The sequence below is a fragment of the Uloborus diversus genome, unplaced genomic scaffold (assembly GCF_026930045.1).
Source record: "Uloborus diversus isolate 005 unplaced genomic scaffold, Udiv.v.3.1 scaffold_769, whole genome shotgun sequence".
Lineage (NCBI taxonomy): Eukaryota > Metazoa > Arthropoda > Arachnida > Araneae > Uloboridae > Uloborus > Uloborus diversus.
The window spans coordinates 24,274-47,017 of record NW_026558977.1 but is presented as its reverse complement, the minus strand read 5'-3'; the positions used below and the strand labels follow the sequence as shown (position 1 = coordinate 47,017).

The following is a 22,744-nucleotide window of genomic DNA, read 5'->3' as shown; positions in this document are numbered from 1 at the left end:
TATGAACCCTGAGGTAAGTTTCAAGAACTAAGGCAATTTTGAGCAAAAATTAATGAAATAAATCCCTAATTTAGAAAGATTGCAATAAATTAAGCATAAAAATAGTTGCTATTTACAAAATTTTTAGCAATAAAAAAAAGGCAAACCAGTTGATTGCTAAAAAGGTAAAACTTAAGTTTTTTAAACAAGTGCTTTAGAAACTAAATCAACTTTTGTAATGTTTAATAGAGGAGAACAAAATTAAAAAACTTGCAACAAATGCATAAAAACATTGTTTTTATTAAAACTTTGGTATTTAAAATATCACAGATAAAACATAAGTTTGTAATGCAAGAAAAATATTAAACTGTTATAAATTTTGGTTATGCATGGATATTAATTCATCTTTTTTTTCAATGATTTTCTTCAGTTTTTCTATTTCTTGTTCCTTTTCAAACAATAATTTCTTCAATTCAACTACTTTGGTTGCCCATTGTCTTTCAATTTTCTATATAAGAAAAGATCAAATTAGTACTATCAAGCACAGTGAAGATGAAGAATTTAATTCACTAAATTGGTTCATCCAGGCCCGTGTCCAGGATTTCACAAAGGGAGGGGTTTCAAAGATCTTTTAAAAATCATTTCTTGCAGTGGCATGAAAACACCTCTTGTACCAAATAATTCATTCCTGTTTTATGGTTATAATGAAGCAATGGAGTACTTTAGGGGCCAGAGCCATTGATTTTAAAGCCCATTACTATTCCTAGGAATAGGAAGAGATAACAAGTATAATATTATATACATGTAGGGACGTTTGTGACCCCTCCCCTGTTTCCCTAAATTCCGGCTGCGCTAGTGGATAGAATGTTGTTTTACAGCTTCTTCAGAAACAAACCTTTTTATCTGTTAACTACATTGCATATTGCAAAAGGTATAAAAAATTTCGCACAAATATTTGTTTTTTACATGCTGTATACCAAAAAATATTCCCATTGGATGTTTTGTATTGTCAGTCTATTCAGTGGTTCTTTTGCAACTGGTTTTCTAAAATATAATTTCAGTTGGTGAAGAGTGGGCACTCGTAAATTGCAGAAAAAAAAATCAAAGAAAATGACTTAAAAAAAGAGCACTGACATAAACATTAACACTATAACTAAGTTAAATATCATTTTCTTCATATTGCTTTTATCATTATTTTCCCCCAATGGGAGGGGTTTAACCCCTAAAACCCTCCCCTTAGACACGGCCCTGGTTCATCTAAAGCAGTGGTGCACAATTTAATGCCTGCAAAGCAGACCCATGTGGCTGTTTTATTCAATGTCAGGTATCAAAAACCACATTCTGGAACTTCCCAAAACTGCTAGACAATATGGCCGCAACCTCTGCTGAGTCGTTGCAGTCAATTAAATCCTTTCTCCACCATACCGCTACAGAATTTTTCCTATCCTGTATATTGGTGATACAGGTGATTTGTCAAAGTATTAAACATTTTCAACCAAATACTAATAAATTGGTTTCTACAAAAGAGATAAACTTCATCATTAAAATAACCATTAATTACGACAGCAATTCTTGGTTTGAAATTTTCTGCTGTTTTCCAGGTTTACATTAAAAAATCCACTTGAAGTGTGGACTGTGTGTAAAAAAAAGGTTGGGCACCAACCTTTTTTTAAGACTTGAGTTAAGTGACATGGGCAAACACAGAAAAAAGGGAATTTACAAGCCAACAATCTTTGTTGTCATTACAAAGCTTATTTTATTGATACGAACTTGCCAACTAATTTGCATACCTTCCAAGACAAGCTTCCAATGAAAAAAATCCCGCAAATTCTTTACTACCCCATTGAGTACAATAATGAAAGTTCTTTACTTCAATATGCATTATTTTTACTGCATAAAGTAACTAATTGAAGTATGAAAATCAAAGTTAAATTAACGCTTAATGTACAGCTAAAACTTATATCTCCTCATACTTAATAAGCATTGATAATGTTGTTAGATTTTGATGTACTAAAAATTGAATTTTAGCAGGAAGCTTTCAAAACCAAGGAGTACATACGTCTGGACCAGAGTTGGGCAAATTTTAATTGCAGTGACAATTAAAGATTAACAATTGATTAATTGGTAAACGTAACCACAACAACTAACAATTGATCAATTGTAATTGTGGAAAATTACAATTAACAATTAATTAATTGTTAATTGTAATTTTCTAGTTAACAATTAATTAACTGTTAGTTGTAGTTTACCACAATTAACAATTAATTAATTGTTAATTGTATAGTTTACTACAATTAACAATTGTCGATTGTTCTGTGAATTTTAATTAAAACTAACTCATAAAAAAATTACTGGTTTTGTACAATATATTCTATTCTATATTAACTACCAGTTTGTTTGGCATGCTTGGCTTCCTTAAGAGGTTTTCCATCTCTAGCTCAGTCATTTTTCTATGCCGGGCTGATGCGTGCTTATAAGCACGAAACTACAGTCCTCGGCTGGAAATGACTGAGCTGGTGGTGTATTTCATGAATCAGTAACTTTATTACGAGCAATAAATTATTTAATGCAGCATATGACTTTTCTCAAAAAATCTTATGGCTCCTGCAAAATATCCTCGAAAAAGGTATATTTCAATTAAAAATTTAAAAAAATTTCCTTACTAGTAAAAGTCCGAAGAACATCTGAGGGAAATTACAGAAATGCAACTCAATTACACGATTAAAAAAAATAATAAATAAACAGAGCGGTCTCTGAGATCTTACGTCCCCTGTTATGTCATTCTTTCTGATTTCCGCTGTTACAGGTTAAACTATAAAACAATGATCTGCACAGTTTTAAAACACTTAATTAAAACACAAACATATACGTGTGGAAAAAACTTGCCAAGACGAGAACAGTTCACGCGGCGAGCGAGCAATCAACACTGAACGAAAATACGAATTCGAATAATACTTTGAACTCTGTACTCTGCACTGTACCTATTGATACATTAAGTTAATTGTTAGTTTTAATTGTTTCATAAAACAATTAAAAAAATTATTTGCAATTATTTTAATTGTGAAAAGCGATTAAGGTACATTAATCTAATTAAATTAATTGCAAAGAACAATTAATAGTTTAATTGCAATTAATTTAACTGCAATTAATTTAATTGCAATTACTTTTTTAATCAATTAACAAGACAATTGAAAAAATAATTGATTAATGCCCAACACTGGTCTGGACAATCCTTACAAACACAATTTTATAGGGCTTTTTTTTTTTTTTACAAAATTTCCTAAATAATGGGATTTTTTCAAAGATTTATATATATATATTTTTTAAATCGAGAGAAATACTCAAAGTTTATGAATCTAATGCAAACCCAGTAGAGTTGGCAAAAATGAATTCCGACTATTTGGCTCCTTTATTCCCAACAGCCAGTCTAAATACTGAATGAAGATTATCGGTTGTTTGGGATGCTCCAGAACATAGTTTTCTATTTTTAATATTGAATATAACTACTGGACACATAGATCAGCATCCTGGGCAAAAGGTTGAGCATCACCACTGATGTAAAGCAATTAACCAAAATTCTAAAATTGTATCGAGTATTTGGAGAAAATTTGCTTAAAATGTAAGGAGTGGTAATAACACAATACTATTCGCAGGATATCTATATGAATGTAGTAAAATTATTTATCCAAAGGTTGACTGATAATTTCAAACAGTTGGACATATTTTGTTTATTGGACAAAACCAGGTTGCAGCTTAATTCATTGGAGAAAAATTGAAAGTAAACTTTTCTGTCATGCTGCAGGAGTCAGGATATTTACAAGCATCTTAGTCTTCTTAACATAAGAGAAAAAAAAATCCAAAAGATGTTATATTTTTGATTAATTATTTATCTGTTCACTCTGTCTTCTGATCCATTTCCTAAAAATGGTAATTTTAATTTGTTTTGCATTGCACATTTTGTAAATACAGTTGACTCTCTGTTTAACGACTTTCAAGGGACCACAAAACACCGTCCTTAAGTAGAATGCTTTTAAAACTACAGTGGAGCATCTGGGACTCTTGAAAAGCCGTCTTTAAACAGAGAAAGTGGTTAAATAGAACGTTGTTAAACAGAGAGCCAACTGTGTCCTTTATGCAGTGTCATCATATGACTAACTAGTGATTATGACTAGGACATCTACATTGAAACTCGAAGATTTTACCACACATGAGTTCAAAACCAGTGTTCTAATTCTATGAAGATATTTCTGAAAAAAGATAATTTCAAAAATATGAAGATGCAAGAAAACATTCACTGCCATGACCATTAGTTGGCCATATGATGGAGCACCGCTTAAAGGATGTACACAAGGTGTCCCAAAAAATGTATACCCTCTTAGAATGTTTGTAACTGCCACAATTATAGTCAGTTTTCCAAATGTGATAGCTTAAAATAACATTATGCAACATATTTTCGAAAAAAAAGTGTTTCTGGTTTGACATTATTATTTTCCATTTAGTTGAACTGCAACTATGTAGAAAAGAGTTGCTATACCCAGGAAGAAAGAAGGGAGGAGATAAATTTTTACTATGTAAAAGTAATAACAGTTGACTTTTCCAGAGGATGTTGTCACCCTGCGTACTCCCAACAATCGTTAAATTTCTCATCCTTTCAGAGATAGCTATGGGAGCAATGCAAAAAAAAAAAAAAAAAAAAATTCTATTTGAAACTGGTGGTAATAAGGCTCTAATAGAGTGGATGAAGTATGGTTCTCAGCTAAAGGAAATGAAAGCATAACTTTTCCATACAATATTCATTTTATTTTTCATTACCAATTCATTCCAAATTCCTCTGTTAACAATATTTTTTGTGCTATGTTTTGTTGATTACCAACTTTTTTTTTTCTATTTCTGTAAATAATTGACAGATTAAGAATATAGTAGAATTAATTTTGTAAGGTTTCTTTTAATTGCAAATTTTATGACATGTTTTGAAAACTTCAATTTAAAGTGAAATAATTTTTATATTCTGAGACTTTTAACAGGCAAAAACAGATTGTTTTATTTACTTAATAACAAGATAATATTTATTATAATTTTATTTATGTATTCACTATTATTTTTTACTTAAACCTAATTGTTATTTTAATTATTATAGATAATTTGATTTTTGTCTTTACATTTTTTTTTCACAAGTACAAAAATGTGTTCATACTCATTGGCTTAATTTACCTAAGTATTTCTTTTATCCTTTTCTCAAATCCATAAAAACAATACCTTAAATGTCACATTAGACGTATTGAGTATGGCAATCAAAAACTAGTCCAAAAGCTTTGAGAAAAAAATCTTATTTGGAAAGAAATTTATGTAAAATTAGAATGAATTATGATTAACGATAACTGAATCAATTTTAAATTTTTAATATATATGGAAAAACCAGCAACTATCTCAAAAAAGTGTCTTGAGATATAATAGGGAATGATTAGTTTTTGGAAAATTAAAACAAGTTAAATCCAAAATTTCTTTGAAAGACTGATATGGATATTAAAATTCATCTCGAGGAACTGATGGTTTTTTTACAGCAATATAGATGATATGATTAAAATGAAAAACCAACGTAAATAAAGCCCAAATTTTGAAGATAATACAGCATATAGCTATTTCAAGGCTACAATGGAGCTTCTTCATCAGTGTAAAAAGCTCACCAACACAACCAAAAGTAGCAAGAAAACTAACAAATGACTTTTTAGTTTCCAGGTCATGTAAAGCATTAGAATTTAATGGGAGTTCAGTTATCCCTTTCTGCATCAGAACAGCTATTCGTTAAATGCCCCCTCACCCGTCAAAAATTGCCGATTCTGAAGTCTTTTTCTGCTTCAGACAAGATAGATAAATCATTTGGAAAACAATCCAATATTTCGAACTCATATTAATAAAAAAAAATTTTTTTTTTGGTTGTTAAAATAATTCGTTAATTCGTGGTTTATTATGTGGTAAATAGGGGGTTTTGCCTTCATTTTCGTCGGAGAAGAAGAAAAATTCGCTAAATTGCAAAATTCGTTAAATGGGGGTCCGACTGTATTAAACATTTCTAATTCCTTAAAAATATAATGACGCAAGTGAAAACTACAATTGAAAGGTATAAAATTTTCAATTTAACTCAAACAACACCGACATAACTATTGCAAACATATGATTCCAAGAAAAATATTGCAGTATGTTTCTGTCCACTTCCTATCTCTCTCTTTTTTAACTAATAAAGTTCCATAGTACCTTTGGTCGCTTTCATAAGGTGACCTATGGAAACATTGCTAAAACGTATGCATCAGTCAGTGTAAAATGCTAGGTTTTCCCTTTTATAAGGTCTCTACATGCAAAATAGTTAATGAAAAGCTTTAAAGCTCTAGATCCCCCCATTCCCATTTTAAATTGCTTAATTACAAAGTTAACTCTGGTTGCTGATACAATCTCAATGAAAAATGGTCAATATTTGAAAGTCTCCAAAGGTCATGTAAGATGGCAGGTATCTTGTTAAAAAGAGTTTCATATTTGTCGCACCTTAATATGTAAAAGTGCTTTTCTCTATCCCTTCATTTGCTTTTCCAAGTATTACTTCACAAAAACATCCAAACTCATTCTCGATGTTGTTGTCATTTTAAAACGTAATGTTTTATTAAACATTAGATTTTTAAATAAAAACAGCCTAACTTAGGTGGGACTAAATTAATACAAATTATAAAAGCATGAAGCATATTTATGTTCGCTAGTCGTAAGCATACCTCTAGATTGTCTTCAAGCAATGAATGATTAAGAATTTCTCTTGCTGTCATTCTTTGAGAGGGATTCTTCTGTACAAGATTCTCAACTAATTCAATCTAAAACGTAAATAAATCACAACAATGAAATATTTATAAACTAAATATAAATTTATACAAACACAAAATATAACTATTTTTGTGATATTGTTATTCACAATATCACACCCAGGAATGCAGGCTTAAAATTTTCATTCAAAACTTTACATGTCATTTGTAAGCAACAGAGAAATATGTAAAAACAGAATAAGCAAGTAAAGTCTGTAAAAAGGGACATGAACATAGCTTCATTTTCATCAAGATTCAGTGATGAAAAAATATTAATAAATTCAATACGAAATCAGAGAAGAGGAATCTAAGAGAATGCAAGCCGATTACAAGGAGAAAATAACACCTGGAATAAAAATGTTTAAGAATTTTTACCAACTTGCTAATTGATGCAAGGAAAGATCGGCAAAATGACCAAATCCCTTTTGGAGAAAGTATTGTTCAACACATTAGATAGAGAACTTTTAGAGTTTATTACGAACGGAGTCAATCAAAGTAAGAAGATAATTTCAATCAATATAGTTGACACTCTTATCAATTTAAGTTCAACATTCAAAGTTAATTTATTCAACAACATTTGGATTTTGCTCCTTTTCTTATGATTAGGAAAGCAAGCAAAGTAAATATTGTAATATTGACTTATTTATTTATTCTTCTGTACAATATAAATACATGAAAGGGTAAAAAGAATAAATTAAGTTTGAGTCTAAAACTTCATTTATAGTTTAGTGCATTTTAACTAATATTTCAGTTTTTCTGTTAACAATATAATGTCACCAAGGTCAGAAATTCATGTTGGCAAAAAGTTATTTTAATAAAATAAATAACTTTTAATAAAATAAATAAAAGTTATTTTAATAAAGAAGATTGCTTTAAGAAGTTATCTTAAATTTGTACCAAATTTCATTAACATTGGGGTATAAATATCTAGACATCATGGGACCAACGTAAAGTCATGTTTGTACTCCATTTTATTGTTTTAGTATTAATTTGGAAATAAGTTGAATTTACAACAAAAATTTAAATTTGAGCTCAAAATTGTGATCATATCTTGTAAATTTTTTTAAAATGTTTAACTTTTGTTCATCCTCTAACAGAATTCTATATCTGTTTTGCAACAGGGTGAGGGTGAAAGTATGAGAAGGAGGGGGGAGGGGGGGGGGAAGAATCACTTCAGGCACACCAAAAAGTGGACTGAGCTGAGTGCTCTAGTTACTTCCATCCTAGCCAATGCCCACCATTGGCTATTGAGCCATTAGGTGATGCACGGACCAGTATAAATGGGGCTCCCTGAAAAGATTGTTAGTAAACTCTTTACTTTGGTCCAGAGCAGAGCGAGCCTTCAGGTCTTCCACGTTCATGGTTCCGTAGCCAAATAGGTGGCACTCTGGTGATGTCAAAACACCAATACAGTGGAAGTTAATGGCAAGACAATCACGCCCTGTCCTCATCCTGAAAGCTGCCACACTAACGGCATGGGATAGATTGTGGTCGAGGGGGACCTTTGGAAATGAAGCTCTCCCTTTTCTTTCCCAAGCAGTCTCTCCAGTCTCTGACAGTTCCATCAGTGAGTTGCTGATTTTATTCAAGTCTTAGCAGAGTAGGGATCTCCAGTTACCAGTTCACCTTATACAATTTATTGTTTTAGGTCATATTGATGATGCATGTTAAAATAGGGCTATAAAAATTTCACTTTCAAATTTGAATAACGCAACATTTATGCACCTAATCAAAAAGAAGCATATTATTTTTACTTTATCTGAGTGAAACAAACAGGGTTGCTTTATTAAATAGTTATAACATGTAAAATTAATGCTAAATTTTTGGTGAAAAAATTATCATTTGCTCTAGTACGCACCTGCCCAGTTCTGTAAAAGGACTGTTTGCAAGTATTGTTTTCCTGATTTGATTTCAAATAAAATGCATTATGACATATATTTAAGACAAAAATCTAGTGGTATAATTTTTCAAATTAGAGAAAGAATTTTTGAAAAAAAAAAAAATCTCACTTTTACATCTACCACTGCTCTCAAAAAACATTAAAATATAAATCAAGCAAATATTTAGATCAGTTCTTTTGAAGTCGTTAATAAAACTGTGTACTTAACAGGGAAAAGAAGAAATCATGAGTCTTTTGAAAACTTATATTAATCTTTAACAACAAGAAATGAAGTTATTGAATTGTTAAAATTTTTTTAAAATGTTTTGAGAGAACATGGGATACTAAGGATAAAATCTGAGGTAAAAAAGTCATTAAAAATGCAACATTCTAATTAACTTAATGTATTTTTTAACAAATGTATTAACCTTTAGAGCCTGAATGGGGGGGGGTACATTATCAATATTTGACACATCTTGAGTTCAAAAGTCAAAGTTCAAAACTCTTTTGCTTTGCTCTCCAAACGAGGAACTCTCTGGAGTTCATGATTAGAATTTGGGGATTCTAAAGATAAAAAATCAACAGCTGTCAGCACATTCAACATTCTAGGAACTAGTACAAATTACATACAAGCCTGTTTCAAAACACATATGAAAATTAATTATTTTCATGCATATTTTGAGACATGTGAATATATCATGAACAAAGAAATTTAAAATATAGCATTTGCAAAGTTCAACAACTATTTTTATTTTATACTTACATGATTTGGATAATTTTTAATCATTACTTCAGGAAAATTCCCTTTTAGTATACCATCAATTGCTTTACTGAATTCCATTTGAGTCGGAAATTCATTTAGCAGCTCAATTAATATTATTCCCAAGCTGTATATATCCACCTTAAGGAAAAAATATTTACATCAGTTTTATTAAAAATAAAGTAAAAATTTGTGACTTGCATTTCAAGTATAATTTATAACTACTTCTATCATCCCTAGGGTGGCCCCCAAATTTTTTTTCTTAGTTATTGTTCTGGGAACCCTTTAATTTTTTTAGAATGGTGATTAATTACCTACATCCAAAATTTCAACTCTGTATTCCATTATAAGTCGATGCCCAAGAAACATGAAAAATATAAAATTTGAAGATTCTTCAATAAAAGGTTAAAGTAAAAGTTCAGGGAATTAATTATTTTTTTACTTTTTAAAATTATACTTTGATTTATTAATACCTTTATAAATGAATACTTTTATGAGTAACATAATATAACTGTAACAGCTAATCATTGACTTTAACTGCAACAGCTAATCATTACCTGTAACCTCATATTTTCAATGTTTGTAAATATTAGTTTGTCAACATTTCGTGCATAATTCTTATGACAGTCTGGACCAAAGCTGCAATTCCCACGAGATTGGAAAAACATGCAATTAATAAGCTAGAAAAAATTCATAATCAGTGGTTACAACTTAGAAAACATTCAAATCGTTCTTCACAAACTCAATGAGAACAAGAACAAGAATTTACTGCTGATGTAGATTTTCTGTTTGACATTGCACATTTAGATGCAATGAACATGATTAAAATACTGGAGGATAAAAAATTTCTTGAAGATCAACGCAGTGAAAGAAAAATGATTATTTCAGTGTTTAATAAAGAATTAATTTTGAAGAATGAAAGAGCTTTAAAACGAAGGAAAGAACACTTAGAAAGACAAGAAAGGTCTGCAATAGCTTCAACATCTTTATCACCAGATTATTTTACAAAGGAAAGTTGTTCTACATCGTCGTCTAGTTGTGACGATGACACAGAAGATAGAGAATACAAGGTTAGTAGCAAAACAGTCAGTACTGCTACACCAAAAACAAAAGTTTTAATAATCCTCATGTTATAAGTGCCTTAGATCGTGGTAAAATTTCTGATCGTGAAGCAATGAGAATTATAGTACCAATAGCAGCTGCTCTTGAAGAGGACCTTACATTGCTTTCATTTTCTCCTAGTAGTCTGCAAAGAAACAGGAAAAAGGTCCGACAAGAGATTGCTGAAGAACTAAAGATAAATTTTTCACCCAATATATCCCATCGTTCTTCATTGGGATGGTAAAATTTTACCTGACATTAAAGGTGAAGGAACTGTAGATTGTTTAGCTGTTACTGTGACTGGAAATGGTGACGAAAAACTACTTGTATTACCAAAATTAACATCTGGGACCGGAGAAAATATTGCAATAGCTGTTTACAGCTTATTAGAGCAATGGAACATTGTTGACAAAGTTCAAGCTATGAGCTTTGATACAACTTCGACAAACACTGGTCACATTAAAGATCATGTACTATTTTAGAACAGAAAGTGGGGCGACAACTGATGTGGTTAGCTTGTCGCCATCATATGTTTGAACTAATATTAGCAAAAGTATTTACTTTATGTTTAGGGCTATCCAATTCTCCAGAAATTCCTCTATTTAAAAGATTTATAACTGTATGGAATGGAATAGAAAGAGATAAATTTGAAATTTTGGAACCCACAACCGATACAGATATTTTTAGAGTATCGACACTTAAAACTTTATCTGTGGTAAAATTCTGGCCTAGAGATGATTACAAGGAACTCTTAGAACTCACAATAATTGTTCTAGGAAACACACCACCAAAAATACAATGGCGGGCACCCGGCGCTATTCATCATGCAAGGTGGATGGTTAAACTTATCTATGGTATCAAGATATATTTTTTCCGCAATCAGAAAGATGTTTTTAAGCTTACTAAAAAAGAACAATATGACCTTGAACGTTTTGTAAAGTTTGGTGCCCTTTTGTACACAAAAGCCTGGATTGAAGCCCCTAAGAGTACAGAAGCTGCAAATGACTTTAAGGATTTAAAAAAATATGAATCAATTGATTTTAAAATAAGTAAAGCAGCCAGTGAAGTCTTAGAAAGACACTTGTGGTATTTATCAGATGAACTGTTTGGTCTGCCTTTATTTTCAGATAATGTCATTTCTTCTGAAGAAAAAACAAATCATAAACAAGTTAGCTATCAAATCTGAAGAATCAAGGAAAGTACGTGCAAGTTCTGATGTTTTCAGAAACAAAAATATGGAAGAAATTACTTTAGCAGATTTTGCAACAGAACACACTGCTGTAATTTTTGAACGATTAGAAATTAATCAATCTTTTTTCAGTTTGCCACCTGAAGAATGGGATGAAATGAAGAGTCAAAGGAAAAAAGCGTTACAGGTGAGATTAATGTTGTGAATGATACTGCCGAAAGAGGAGTCAAGCTTTTCAAAGATTATAATAAATTCCTTATTACAGATGAGGAAGAAAAGCAGTTTCTATTGCAAGTAATAGAGAAAAATAGAAGACATGTTCCATCAACTTCCACAAAAAAGGAACTTTTGAACTCAATTTTGAAATAATTAAAATCATTATATGATAAAAATATATTTTCAAGTTTGCATGTGCCAGATTGTAACTTAATTTTTACTATTTGTAAGTTTAATTAATCTAATGATTAAAAAGTAATAGTAACAGGAATTTTCTTTTAATTTATTTAAAATATTGCACTGTATTGTGAAGCCACAAATTTCGTAGGTTTTTCTTTACTTAAGGTCCTTTGGGCACCTCCTTCTACTTTAAGTACAGTAACAAAAATTCACAGAAACAGTCTATTCTATAAGTCTAACAAAATTAGGGGGTGCCCCAGTATTTTTATGACACTTCAATTTTTATCATGGTAAAATGGGTCACCCTAATCATCCCCCTTTATAAAAAATAATAAATAAATAAATAAAAGCATCATAGCAAATTAATTGGGATAGGCAGTTAATGAACTGATAATACTTTTCTTAGACAATTAAGAATAAATTTTACTTGATGCTATTTCTAATACATATTTTTAGCGTTTGAATTTCTTTCAGTTTTCTGCATCTTTAGCCTATTTTCCTGTAAAACTAAATGAAAGAAGAAAAATGCATGAAAGGAGGTGAAATGCATCTTAAAAATGTCGCTAAAAACGAAAAAAAGAAGGGCAAAAATAACTAAAATAATTCAATACATATCAAAAAATTAAAAATTAGAAAGTAGGGTTTTGAGACGGAGAAAATAAATGTGTATTGTTGGTCACTTTTATTTCACTTTTTGGTTTGAATGATTTTTCTCTCAAATTGAACAGTTAAAAAAAAAAAGAAAATTTTTGAGTGAATAGTCTGATTTGATCAAACTTTTTTTGTTCGAAAGATCTGGGCAAGGACACCTTATTCTAATATTTCACTTTTTGATTTGAACAATTTTTGGTTAATTTTTAACACACAGTTTAAAAAGATAATTTAATTTCAAAAAAAAAAAAATCTAAAGTATATTCATTTCTTAGTTTTTTTTTTTTTTTTTTAGTTTTTAGCAACAAAAGAAAAGTAAAATACATGGTTCATTATTTTTATCCAAAAGAAAGAGTTGCAAACTCTTTTTTTTTTTTTGACAAAATATATTTGTTTTGATGTGTCTTTTACTTTTAATATTTTTTCTTTTCTTTTTGTTTTTTGAAAATGATTAAAAGGTAAAAAAAAGCTTTGCCTTAAGTTTGAAATCACTGAATTAGCGAAAATATAATTTCTTAGGTAAAGCCTTTTTCTTATATTTGCTTTGCCAATGAACAAAATGTATAGATAATTTCCTATTTCCTTGAACTTGCTACAGTGGAACCAAGTTGTTGCTTTGACTTAGTTTTAGGACTCGACCGATGCATCGGGGCCGATGGTTCAACAATTTAGCCATCGGCGGCCAATGCTAACTTCCGATGTTTTTGAAAAAAAAAGTATCTTTGTTTTGCTTTTTAATACAAAGTAAAGGGAGTTTTCGTTTTCATATAAAATTGTTTAATTAAATTTCAGTATGAATTTCCATTTTAGTCACCCCGAAAGAGTTTTTAATACTGCATTCAGGTACCAAACAAGTTAACTATTGCGTTGTTTCTTGCGGCTGGATGTACCTATGTATCTCTCATAAGTCATAAGTCAAAAATGGTAAGCTGTAGAAGGTTAAAATTTCGCCTGTGGGGTGTGCGTATGTTCCAGTTGTGCACTGCTTTTTTTGTTTTCCATTGGGTGTTTTGAAAAGCCAGTTTACTCATTTTTTGTGGCTATTGATTACTTGTTTCAATGCAAAACTAATATAGCGTCTCAGACTGACGATCATTTGGTGATATATTGCCGAATTGGAGACCATGAAAACAAATATGAGATGGCGAAACCGGTTTTGTGTCATTCATTAGATTTCTGTTGAACCAACGGTAATTTTTAATTTTTCGATATCTGTAACATGAATCACAGTAATGCAGTTTTTTCTGTATCGCTTCGGCGGCGTTACAAGTTTGGGGCCCATTGAAATACATTTTGGGGCCCTATTTCTCTATCACAGAAGTTGTAAAACATTTATCAAAAGAATTTTTGTAACTCCTACGGTGCCCCTATAGTTATGGGGCCTCTCGCGCAATCGCAACATTTGCTATATTTTAAATCCACCACTGTACATCAAAACAAACTCGGGTATAAGTTTTGAAAGGGTTTTTCTGCTGAATGTTTATGATTATTTTGAACTCTCTTTTTTTACGACTATTTTTTTGAATTTCCGAGAACACTTGCGTGCCTCTCCTCCCACTCCCTCAATTTCTGAAATTAAACTCTAATTGTTCTTCTGAGTTGTTTAAAACTAACACCATTCATAAAATTAGAGGTTTTTTTTTCAAACTTTATATTGTTTAGAAAGAATTTAGAGCATTAATGTAAGAAATCGATTAAAGACGTTTTGAATGGTGATATAATTCGGAAATCAAAGGGACTTTTGAATTTTTTCTTCGAAAGTTCTGAAGTAGATTCAGAAACTCTTCCGAGGCGTTGGTGGTAGCGGTTCTGTACAAAAAATATGAGGCCAAGAGTGGGTTCCAAGTGTGAGTTACTCCAAAATCAGAGGGTGACCCCCCTAACATTCCCCCTTTGTTTCAAACATTTCTTAAATGTTTAGCGATTATTGATTTTGGTCAAGAAATGTCATTTTGCGTATTTCTCATACTTGTTTCACCTATATTTTGTAATGGGCCATCTTTTTTGCATCATTAATAGCGATGGTTTTTTTTTCTGTTGTAAGTAACTATTTTTATGTATTTATATAAAATCAATGAATAAGTTATTTTTGTTTTTTATAGAAAAGTTTCAAAGGATTTTCTATTATGCAATTTTTTAAATTTTAGAAAATTATTGCTAAAATGAAAAATTTAATTTTAAATTTGTTTGTAAAACTTCATATAAGATTAAACAATCAAATTGTTCAATATTATGTGTTACATTAGATCAAGTAGTATATGTATTCAGTTATTAACTTGGTGTAAATATTGAGTTTGTTTATTGTAGCTGCATTTTAAGAACCTTGCTCTTTTCATGGCTATTTCTTTTTTCAGCAAAATCTATGTCACTGTTATAGCTTTTATGAAAAATGCAAACTTTTCTATTCATAAATTTTAAATAAATATAAAACTATTCCTATTTTGATTTCTACTTTTTTTGTTGAATTTGATGACTAAAAAATGTCTACGCGCAACCTTTCCACTTTATTTGCGTAATTTGTTAACGGTTTCATAGTTTTATTCTTTTTTTTTTGAATGACTAAACAACATAAATTAATTTTTTTTTAACTATGTTTAGTGAACCTAAATCCGTACATAACAATATTACTGAAATCTTAATTATATGTTCAATTAAAAAAAACCAAATCATTTGGTATCAGCTTTTGGAAACACTCCTGAAAGCCATTTTTCGCTACCTTCTATGATGCAGCTTTATCTTCTCTTGAGGGAAGAAAGCAACGTCCATGCAAATGTTTTTTTTTTTTTTTTGCTGGGAACAGGTAAAAGTCACACGGAGCTAAGTCTAACGAAATGTGATGTTATTTGTTTGTCATATCAGAGCATTGACCAATCGAACCGTGCATCCTTAACATGAAAGTCGCCTTCTTCCCCACGATGAAGTTAAAGCAGCAGCGCAAGAGGTCTTACAGGAGGTTGCAAAAAATGTCTTCCAGGAGTCCTTCTAAAAGCTATACGAACGTTGGGAGAAGTGCATAGTCGTTCAAGCTGACTATTTTGTAGATAGATATGTTTCGGTAATGTGAACTATTCAGGATAAGGTTTTATACAACATGTCCTCGAACTTTTAGATCATACTACATACCTATGAGTTTTCAACTTACTATTTCATAACGTTTTTGAGTGACGCAAGTTTACATGCATGAAGACATCACAAGAGAATTTGCGATAATTAACTGAGGAGGCGTTCAAAATGGATATTTTGGTTATCTATATGTTCTTAGGTACATATGCATGTACAGAGTGCCAAAAAAACTTGTGAAGTATAAATTGGGTGATCGTCAAATAGAAATTTAGGTCGAAATCTGATTTTTTTTTGTGATTGCAATTCCTTATTCGAAAAAGGAAGTAAAGTAAAATGAATCGATGATCCTTTAAATCCCTGACAGTCTTATCAATTTATTTCTGTTTGATTTTTTTTTTATGCCATCAGCCATTTGGAGGAAAACAATCGGCCATCGGCCCTCTTTGAACAATCAGCCAACAATTGGCATCGGCCCATCGGCCAAAAAATGCCATCGATCGAGCCCTACTTAGTTTACTAAAAAACAATTGAAGTGTACTAAATTTATTTTTAGTGAGAAAAAGAAATGAGCAAACTAACTTACTTCTCTTTTTTCTTTACTAAAATATTGATTCTAATATAAAAGCAAAGCTAAATTTTTGTAGATGCATATATCATTTACATGCATGTGAAATATTTTTTTTTATAATAAGCTCGGTGAGGTAGTGTTTTCCTGTCTATAGCCCTGTTTGCTGTTTCTTGACAAGTAAAATATAATGATGGACTACTGCAATAACATTTATGGTAAAGAAATAAATAATTTCAAACCTTTGAATCATAAGTACTTTTCGGATCTCTTTGCTCTGGAGCAGCATAAGGAAGTGTTCCAAGATTGGAGCTAAAAGAAGTTGAAACTTGCCCATTTTCATCTTGAGATGAGCAGTCTGCAAGCGTGGCTAACCCAAAATCTCCAATTTTCATGACATTATATTTTTTGGAGTAAAATATATTATGTGGCTGGAAAATTTTAAATTCAAATATTTAATATAAAAAACTATATTTGAATATTTTAGCAGTTTTGACAATAATGTAAGTTTTAAATACTTCAACTAGTAATAACACACCACACTAGTGACTAACTTTTAAAAGTGCGTTAACAGTACCTTATAACAAAAGTTAAAGTAGAAAGATAAAATAATAAACTGAATGCATGAATAACTAGATGAATTTTTAAAAAAATTGTTTGAAGCATAACCATGGAATTTTGCAGCTTAAAACTAACTTGATCTTGATTATTGATATATAATTATAACAACTCTAAGTGAGAGCGTAATAATTTATGTTGCAGATTTTTTCTTTCTTTTTTCTTCTTCACAAGCATCGTTTTTTTTTTTTTTTTTTTTATTAAAGATCTTGATTTTAAAATGCCCAATGCTGAAGAAAATTTGATGATTGAGGGTAGGAATGTTCTTGAAGAAAATGACTACCACTACATCACTTTTTTTTTTCACCATACACATATATAGGCAATTCTTTTCAACAGTGGCAGCGATAATAGTTTTTAAGCCTTTAACAAAAGGCTTGAGGTAGCCCTGCTAAAAAAAATGTGTTTAATTTTCTGCTAATGCACTCAGCAAGGTCAATAGACTCTACATAGCTTTTAGAGCTTTCCAACTAAAATATAACTTTAGTTATTAAACGAATAGTATATGCAAATGATTACTTTATCTAAAAATGACATGATGACAGCTTCACTATTTGGTGTCAAATTGTACGATTCAGACAAACTGGTTAATTACAGGGAAAAAAAATCATTTCAAAACTCAAAATCATGAGTTACAATACTTTTAGGCATAGCTGATGCATGTACAAATGTACATTGCACTCATTATTGACTATTGCTTAGCTGATAGAATAGTACCAAAAAGACAAATTTAGCATTTTATTTTCCCCATTTTTGTGAATTTCGTTTTTAGCCTACTTTCCCAGTAAAAGTCAGAAAAAGAAGAAAAAAGCATGAAAGAAGGCTTAATGCATCTTAAAAATATCGTGAAAAACCAAAAAAAGTCAAAAATAAATAAAATGATTAAATAAATATTGAAAAATTAAAAATTGGAAAGTAGGGTATTGAGATGGGGAAAAATGTCTGTCGGTCTGTCTGTCTGTCGGTCTGTCGGTCTGTCTGTCTGTCGGTCTGTCTGTCGGTCTGTCTGTCTGTCCCCCCCTAATAACTTTTGAATGAATAGTCCGATTCAAACAAACTTTTTTTTGTTCGAAAGATCTCGGCGAGGACACCTCATTCCCATATTTCACTTTTTGATTTGAACTATTTTTTGTTCAATTTTGAACAGTTCAAAAAAACTTAACATTAGCGCCTACGGGGAAATTCAAAGCAATTCCGAACTGTGAGGCGAATTTGCTTCAAAAAAACTTTGTAGGAAAAAGCTTTTGATAAAAAACTTGTATATAAGATATCTTTTTGATTTGAACAATTTTCCGTTCAATTTTGAACAGTTCAAATCCCTTAACATTAGCGCCTACGGGGAAACTGAAAGTCAATGTAGATTCCGTACTTGAAGGCGGATTTACTTCAAACAAACTTTGTTGGAAATAGCTCTTGACGACCTACTCCCGACTCCGACTCCGAGAATTTAGGGGGACCTGACACCGACTCTGACTCCTGTTCCCGACAATTAATCGGACTCCGACTCCCCGACTTCGACTCTGACTTCGTAGCTTTGGCAAACATTTATACACGGAGGACAAATGACTGACTCCGATTCTTGGATATTCGACTCCGACTCTTTTATCCCAAAATGAGATTGACTCCGACTCCGACTCCGCTGCTGTGGTTTTAACTGTGAAATAATTATTGTTGATATGATTTGTTTTTATTTTCACGTTAAAGTTTTAATTTAGGTATTTAGTTTTCGGTGAATAAACTCGAAAAATATGCGCAGACGATTTTTTTTTTTTTTTTTTTTTTGACAATGAAAATTATTTCTTTAAGTTGACATTTTATTGTTTTTTTTTTTTATTTTGGTAAGTGCATTAATTCGTTTAAAAAATTATTTTCGGCAACAGGGGAAAAAGAAACGATTTTTTTTTATATGATGTATTTATTTTAATGAACTTATTATTATTTTTTCGTTTTGAAAGCTGTTAAAAAAATTTTTTAATGGAAAGAAGTGTATTAGCTGCTTTGTTTAAAAGGTGCTGCTATTTTATTTGTTCGTTTTTTTTTTGAAGAAAAGTAAGGAATATTTTATTCCTAGAAATCAGCTTAAAATATTAAAAAAACATGTTTGAAAAAATTTGCGATTTTAGCTATTTTTGAGAATATTGATCAGGTACTAGAAAGTAGTATGGGTATACGGGAAAGTAGGCTCGTCTAGTTCTAGACGGAACTTCTTGTTAAATGTTTTCTTTAATAATAATAAGAAGAAGAAACAAAAAGAACATGTTTTAAAAATAAGAGAAAAAAAATACCTTGGAATTGTTCAGCGGTAAGCTAAGACGCACAAAAAATTAAATATAAAAACTTTTGTGATGAAAGGTAAAAAATAATAATACAACTTTTATGTGCACAAATTTGTAGGAAATACAGACATGTTTTGGGGTTACAAGGAATTGCTTTTTCAATGAATAAAAACATATCTGACCAACAAGTTTTTTTTTTTTGTCGGTTGTCTTTTCATTTTCATCCATAAGATTTTTTTATTTTGCATTGAAAAATGGGTTTTTTGTAACTCCAAAACACAGGTCTGCAGTTTCCTGCAAATTTGTGCACATTAACATTGCATTATCTTTCAATGATACATATAATACTAACATTTACAAATACATACAAAAAATACCTTCAAATCCCGATGGATAATATTTTTAGAATGTATATGGGCAACACCCTGCAAAATATCTTTGAAAATAAGCATAACATCTTTTTGGAAAGGTAAATCTTCTCCTAAAAGGAAAAAATTCTAAAATATAACTGACAACAAATAATGAATAAAATGCTTTTAAAATATAAAATGACAATAATGAGTAAATTTATTTGATTTTAGTCTGGGCAAGAAAAATAAAAGGAAGAACTACCTCTGGCTCTAGATTGAAGCCACTGATAGAGATCACAGTCACAATATTCCATTTGAATGCACAGCATAACTTTGACATTCTGTTCATTTAAAGAGAACAGTACAATTAAAAAAGATGTCAAAAGAATATATCATGGTTTATAGATAAATTAAGTCCACATTTTCATGAAAGAAAATCGAGTATTTTTCAAAACGAAAGAAATTCAACAGTTACATATACATATTTTGTATGTATGCTACATTAGTTAAACAATTACATGCATTTCTTTTCTGCCAATTTCTTCAAATAGCATCATGATTGATAGCATGTTGATTTATAAAATGAACTGCTAATAAGCGTGGTAAAAAGTTGGTAATTGTATTTTGTACTTAGACCGATTTCCAATCCTTTTCTTTAACACACAAACACATGGATGCAATTTTTGTCTCAAAGTTTCCAAACAATGTTGAATTCGTCAATGCATTTAGCCAACCCAAAAGAAATCATTTTAAATTAACTGTTTTAATATAAAAAAAATTTAATGGTATTACATTAGCTTGTGCTTAATGTAGCAGCTATTGCACAAACATTTTGCTATCATTAACCAATTACTAACATTAAATGAATGATGCAAATATAAATTTAAGTCTCGTAAATAAATTAGCTGTCGTAAATTATTTTTAGGGATCAGACAAATAAAGAACTATATATTTTTTCTTTTCCTTTTGAGGCTTTTTTTTTTTTTTTTGGCAAAAAAGGAAAACTAATGTGGAGAAAAAAATGGAGTGAGAATTCAAGTCCTAATTTCAATGAATATTAAAAGTAAATATGGTTGTTTCACTTTATTAAACATAAAGTCTACTTAACTATTTTTATTTATCACTTTTTTTGGGAGCAAAATTAATAAAATAAAAACAAGAGTTTGTAATTTTACTTCCTTGAAAAACACATTGTACAGGCGTAAGCAGAGCTTCTATAATGGGGATACCACTGCACCCATCATTTGAACGAATCAGGGGGGAGTGCAAATATTTATCACTCTACTCCTTCCGGTCCTGCAATGACGCAGTTGCATCTTAAATTATTGTTTTCTACTATTTTTCCTTTTTCTTCATTTTTTTCCCCTTTTCTTTCTTTCTTCCTTTGAGCTAACAGGTGTACTGCGGTACCCTTGGTGACTTTTGAGCACGCACCTATGCAAACATTCCAATTCAATAAAATAAATTTAAAAAAAAAAAAAAACATCACATACCAAACTATTAAGATTCCAATGATGGTTGGAAGACCTGGTTAAACATTGTTTTAGGGATTTCAAGTCGAATACATTTGAACTTCTTGAATAGGAGTCCAAGTAGTTTTCAAAATTTTCCTTACTTTCATCATCAGATGAAGAGTCACTTTGATTTTTTAATAATTGAAATTCACTAGTGTCTAACATTTCTTTAGAGTTTTCGTGGTTACTGGTAGTAAAACACACGAATTCTTCACTGTTTCTGGAGTTAAACGATGATTCAGCATCAGAAAATTTTCCTAATATTTTTTTCAAATGCCTAGGGGGGATAAAAAGAAATGAAAGAAAGATTACATTGAGAAAAGTCATAAAATTACTAACAAAAATCAGAATATCAGTTTAAGTCTTACATTTTTTTAAAAAACTGATTATTCAAAATGTGAATTCGAATTAGCTGTAAATAAACTTCAGCTTAAAATATGTTTTTTGCGATATCTAAACTAGATATTTAGTTCTAGGAGTGTGTACTTTGACTGGCTTGGGTAAAAAGTGCAAATGCACATCATTGTTTGTAAATTAGTTTGATATCCTCCAACTCCTAATGCTTAAAATGCAGCATTTCAGCACACTTATAGATTAACAGATCTTTAAATTAACTTAAATAACAAACAGATAGGGCTCATTTAAAAATATCAATCATCTATCAACAGAAGTATGTTTCAATCCAGGACCATTTATCACCCAATATCGACAACGTTCATGTGGGTGACAACTTGGTAAAGCAGTTGCCTACAGACAATCCCTATGAGCGATAAGTATTGAAATTTGTTTTGGAAAAATATTTTCAGGAAATGCTTTTGTTGCAATATACTTCGTTTTAAGTTTGGCTGTTAATGAAATTTGTTCACCAATTATGAAATTTCCACATGAATAATTTAAACAGTGGCGTAGCAACAATTTTGGCTGTCTTCTTAAATTCATTTGCTGCACCATATACATGCACAGTGTACAGGGTGTTCCGTTTTGACCTGCAAGACCTTTACTTTTGGAACCGTTAGTCCTAGATGTATACTTCCAATTGCAAATATGTTCAAAATCAGATGCAGGGTTAGGATATTGAAAGTTTGAAGTAAAAATAATAATAAATCAAAAAATATAAAATTTAACTTTTTATACTGGCCCCAGGTCCCCTTACTTATATTTAGGGAAATAATCTCCATTGAAAAATAATTCCAACAAAAAAAGTTTGAAATTAGTACTACTAATATTCACAGAGATATGAAACGCAGTGTTTTGCGACTTAGACCACTTGTCACTCACCCTCAATAACACTTTTGGGGGGAAATGTAGCGGTTAACAAGTGTTTAAAATGATATGCGTTGCATAGAGAGTGGTTTCTCAAATTGTGTGAGGTTTTGTAGTGTGTTTTTGCGTATCATGGCATAACATTTGCATTTATTTTCGAATAGTAATGAAAAATATAGATACCTTGTTTTTCTTACTTTGATGACCTGTCATTCTTCTGAAAAGGCGATAAGTTCTAACCTCATCTTCTGTATGGTCTCTTAAAACTTTGAAATGGAATATATCCTTGAGTTCTGAT

At 30.6% G+C, this 22,744-nt stretch overlaps 1 protein-coding gene across 1 annotated transcript in view; it reads right to left on the bottom strand.

Annotated features, from left to right (window-relative positions):
- Positions 1-339: 339 nt before the first annotated feature.
- Positions 340-22,744, bottom strand: part of LOC129233882 (uncharacterized) — a 40,655-nt gene continuing 18,250 nt past the window's right edge. Inside the window, exons 11-17 of the mRNA XM_054867811.1 lie at positions 21,163-21,460; positions 19,932-20,010; positions 19,697-19,800; positions 16,668-16,856; positions 9,464-9,601; positions 6,738-6,833; positions 340-487 (exon numbers count right to left, since the gene is read on the bottom strand). Coding sequence (XP_054723786.1) covers positions 350-487; positions 6,738-6,833; positions 9,464-9,601; positions 16,668-16,856; positions 19,697-19,800; positions 19,932-20,010; positions 21,163-21,460 — 1,042 coding nt within the window. The 3' untranslated portion in view covers positions 340-349. The remainder of the gene's footprint in view (positions 488-6,737; positions 6,834-9,463; positions 9,602-16,667; positions 16,857-19,696; positions 19,801-19,931; positions 20,011-21,162; positions 21,461-22,744) is intronic.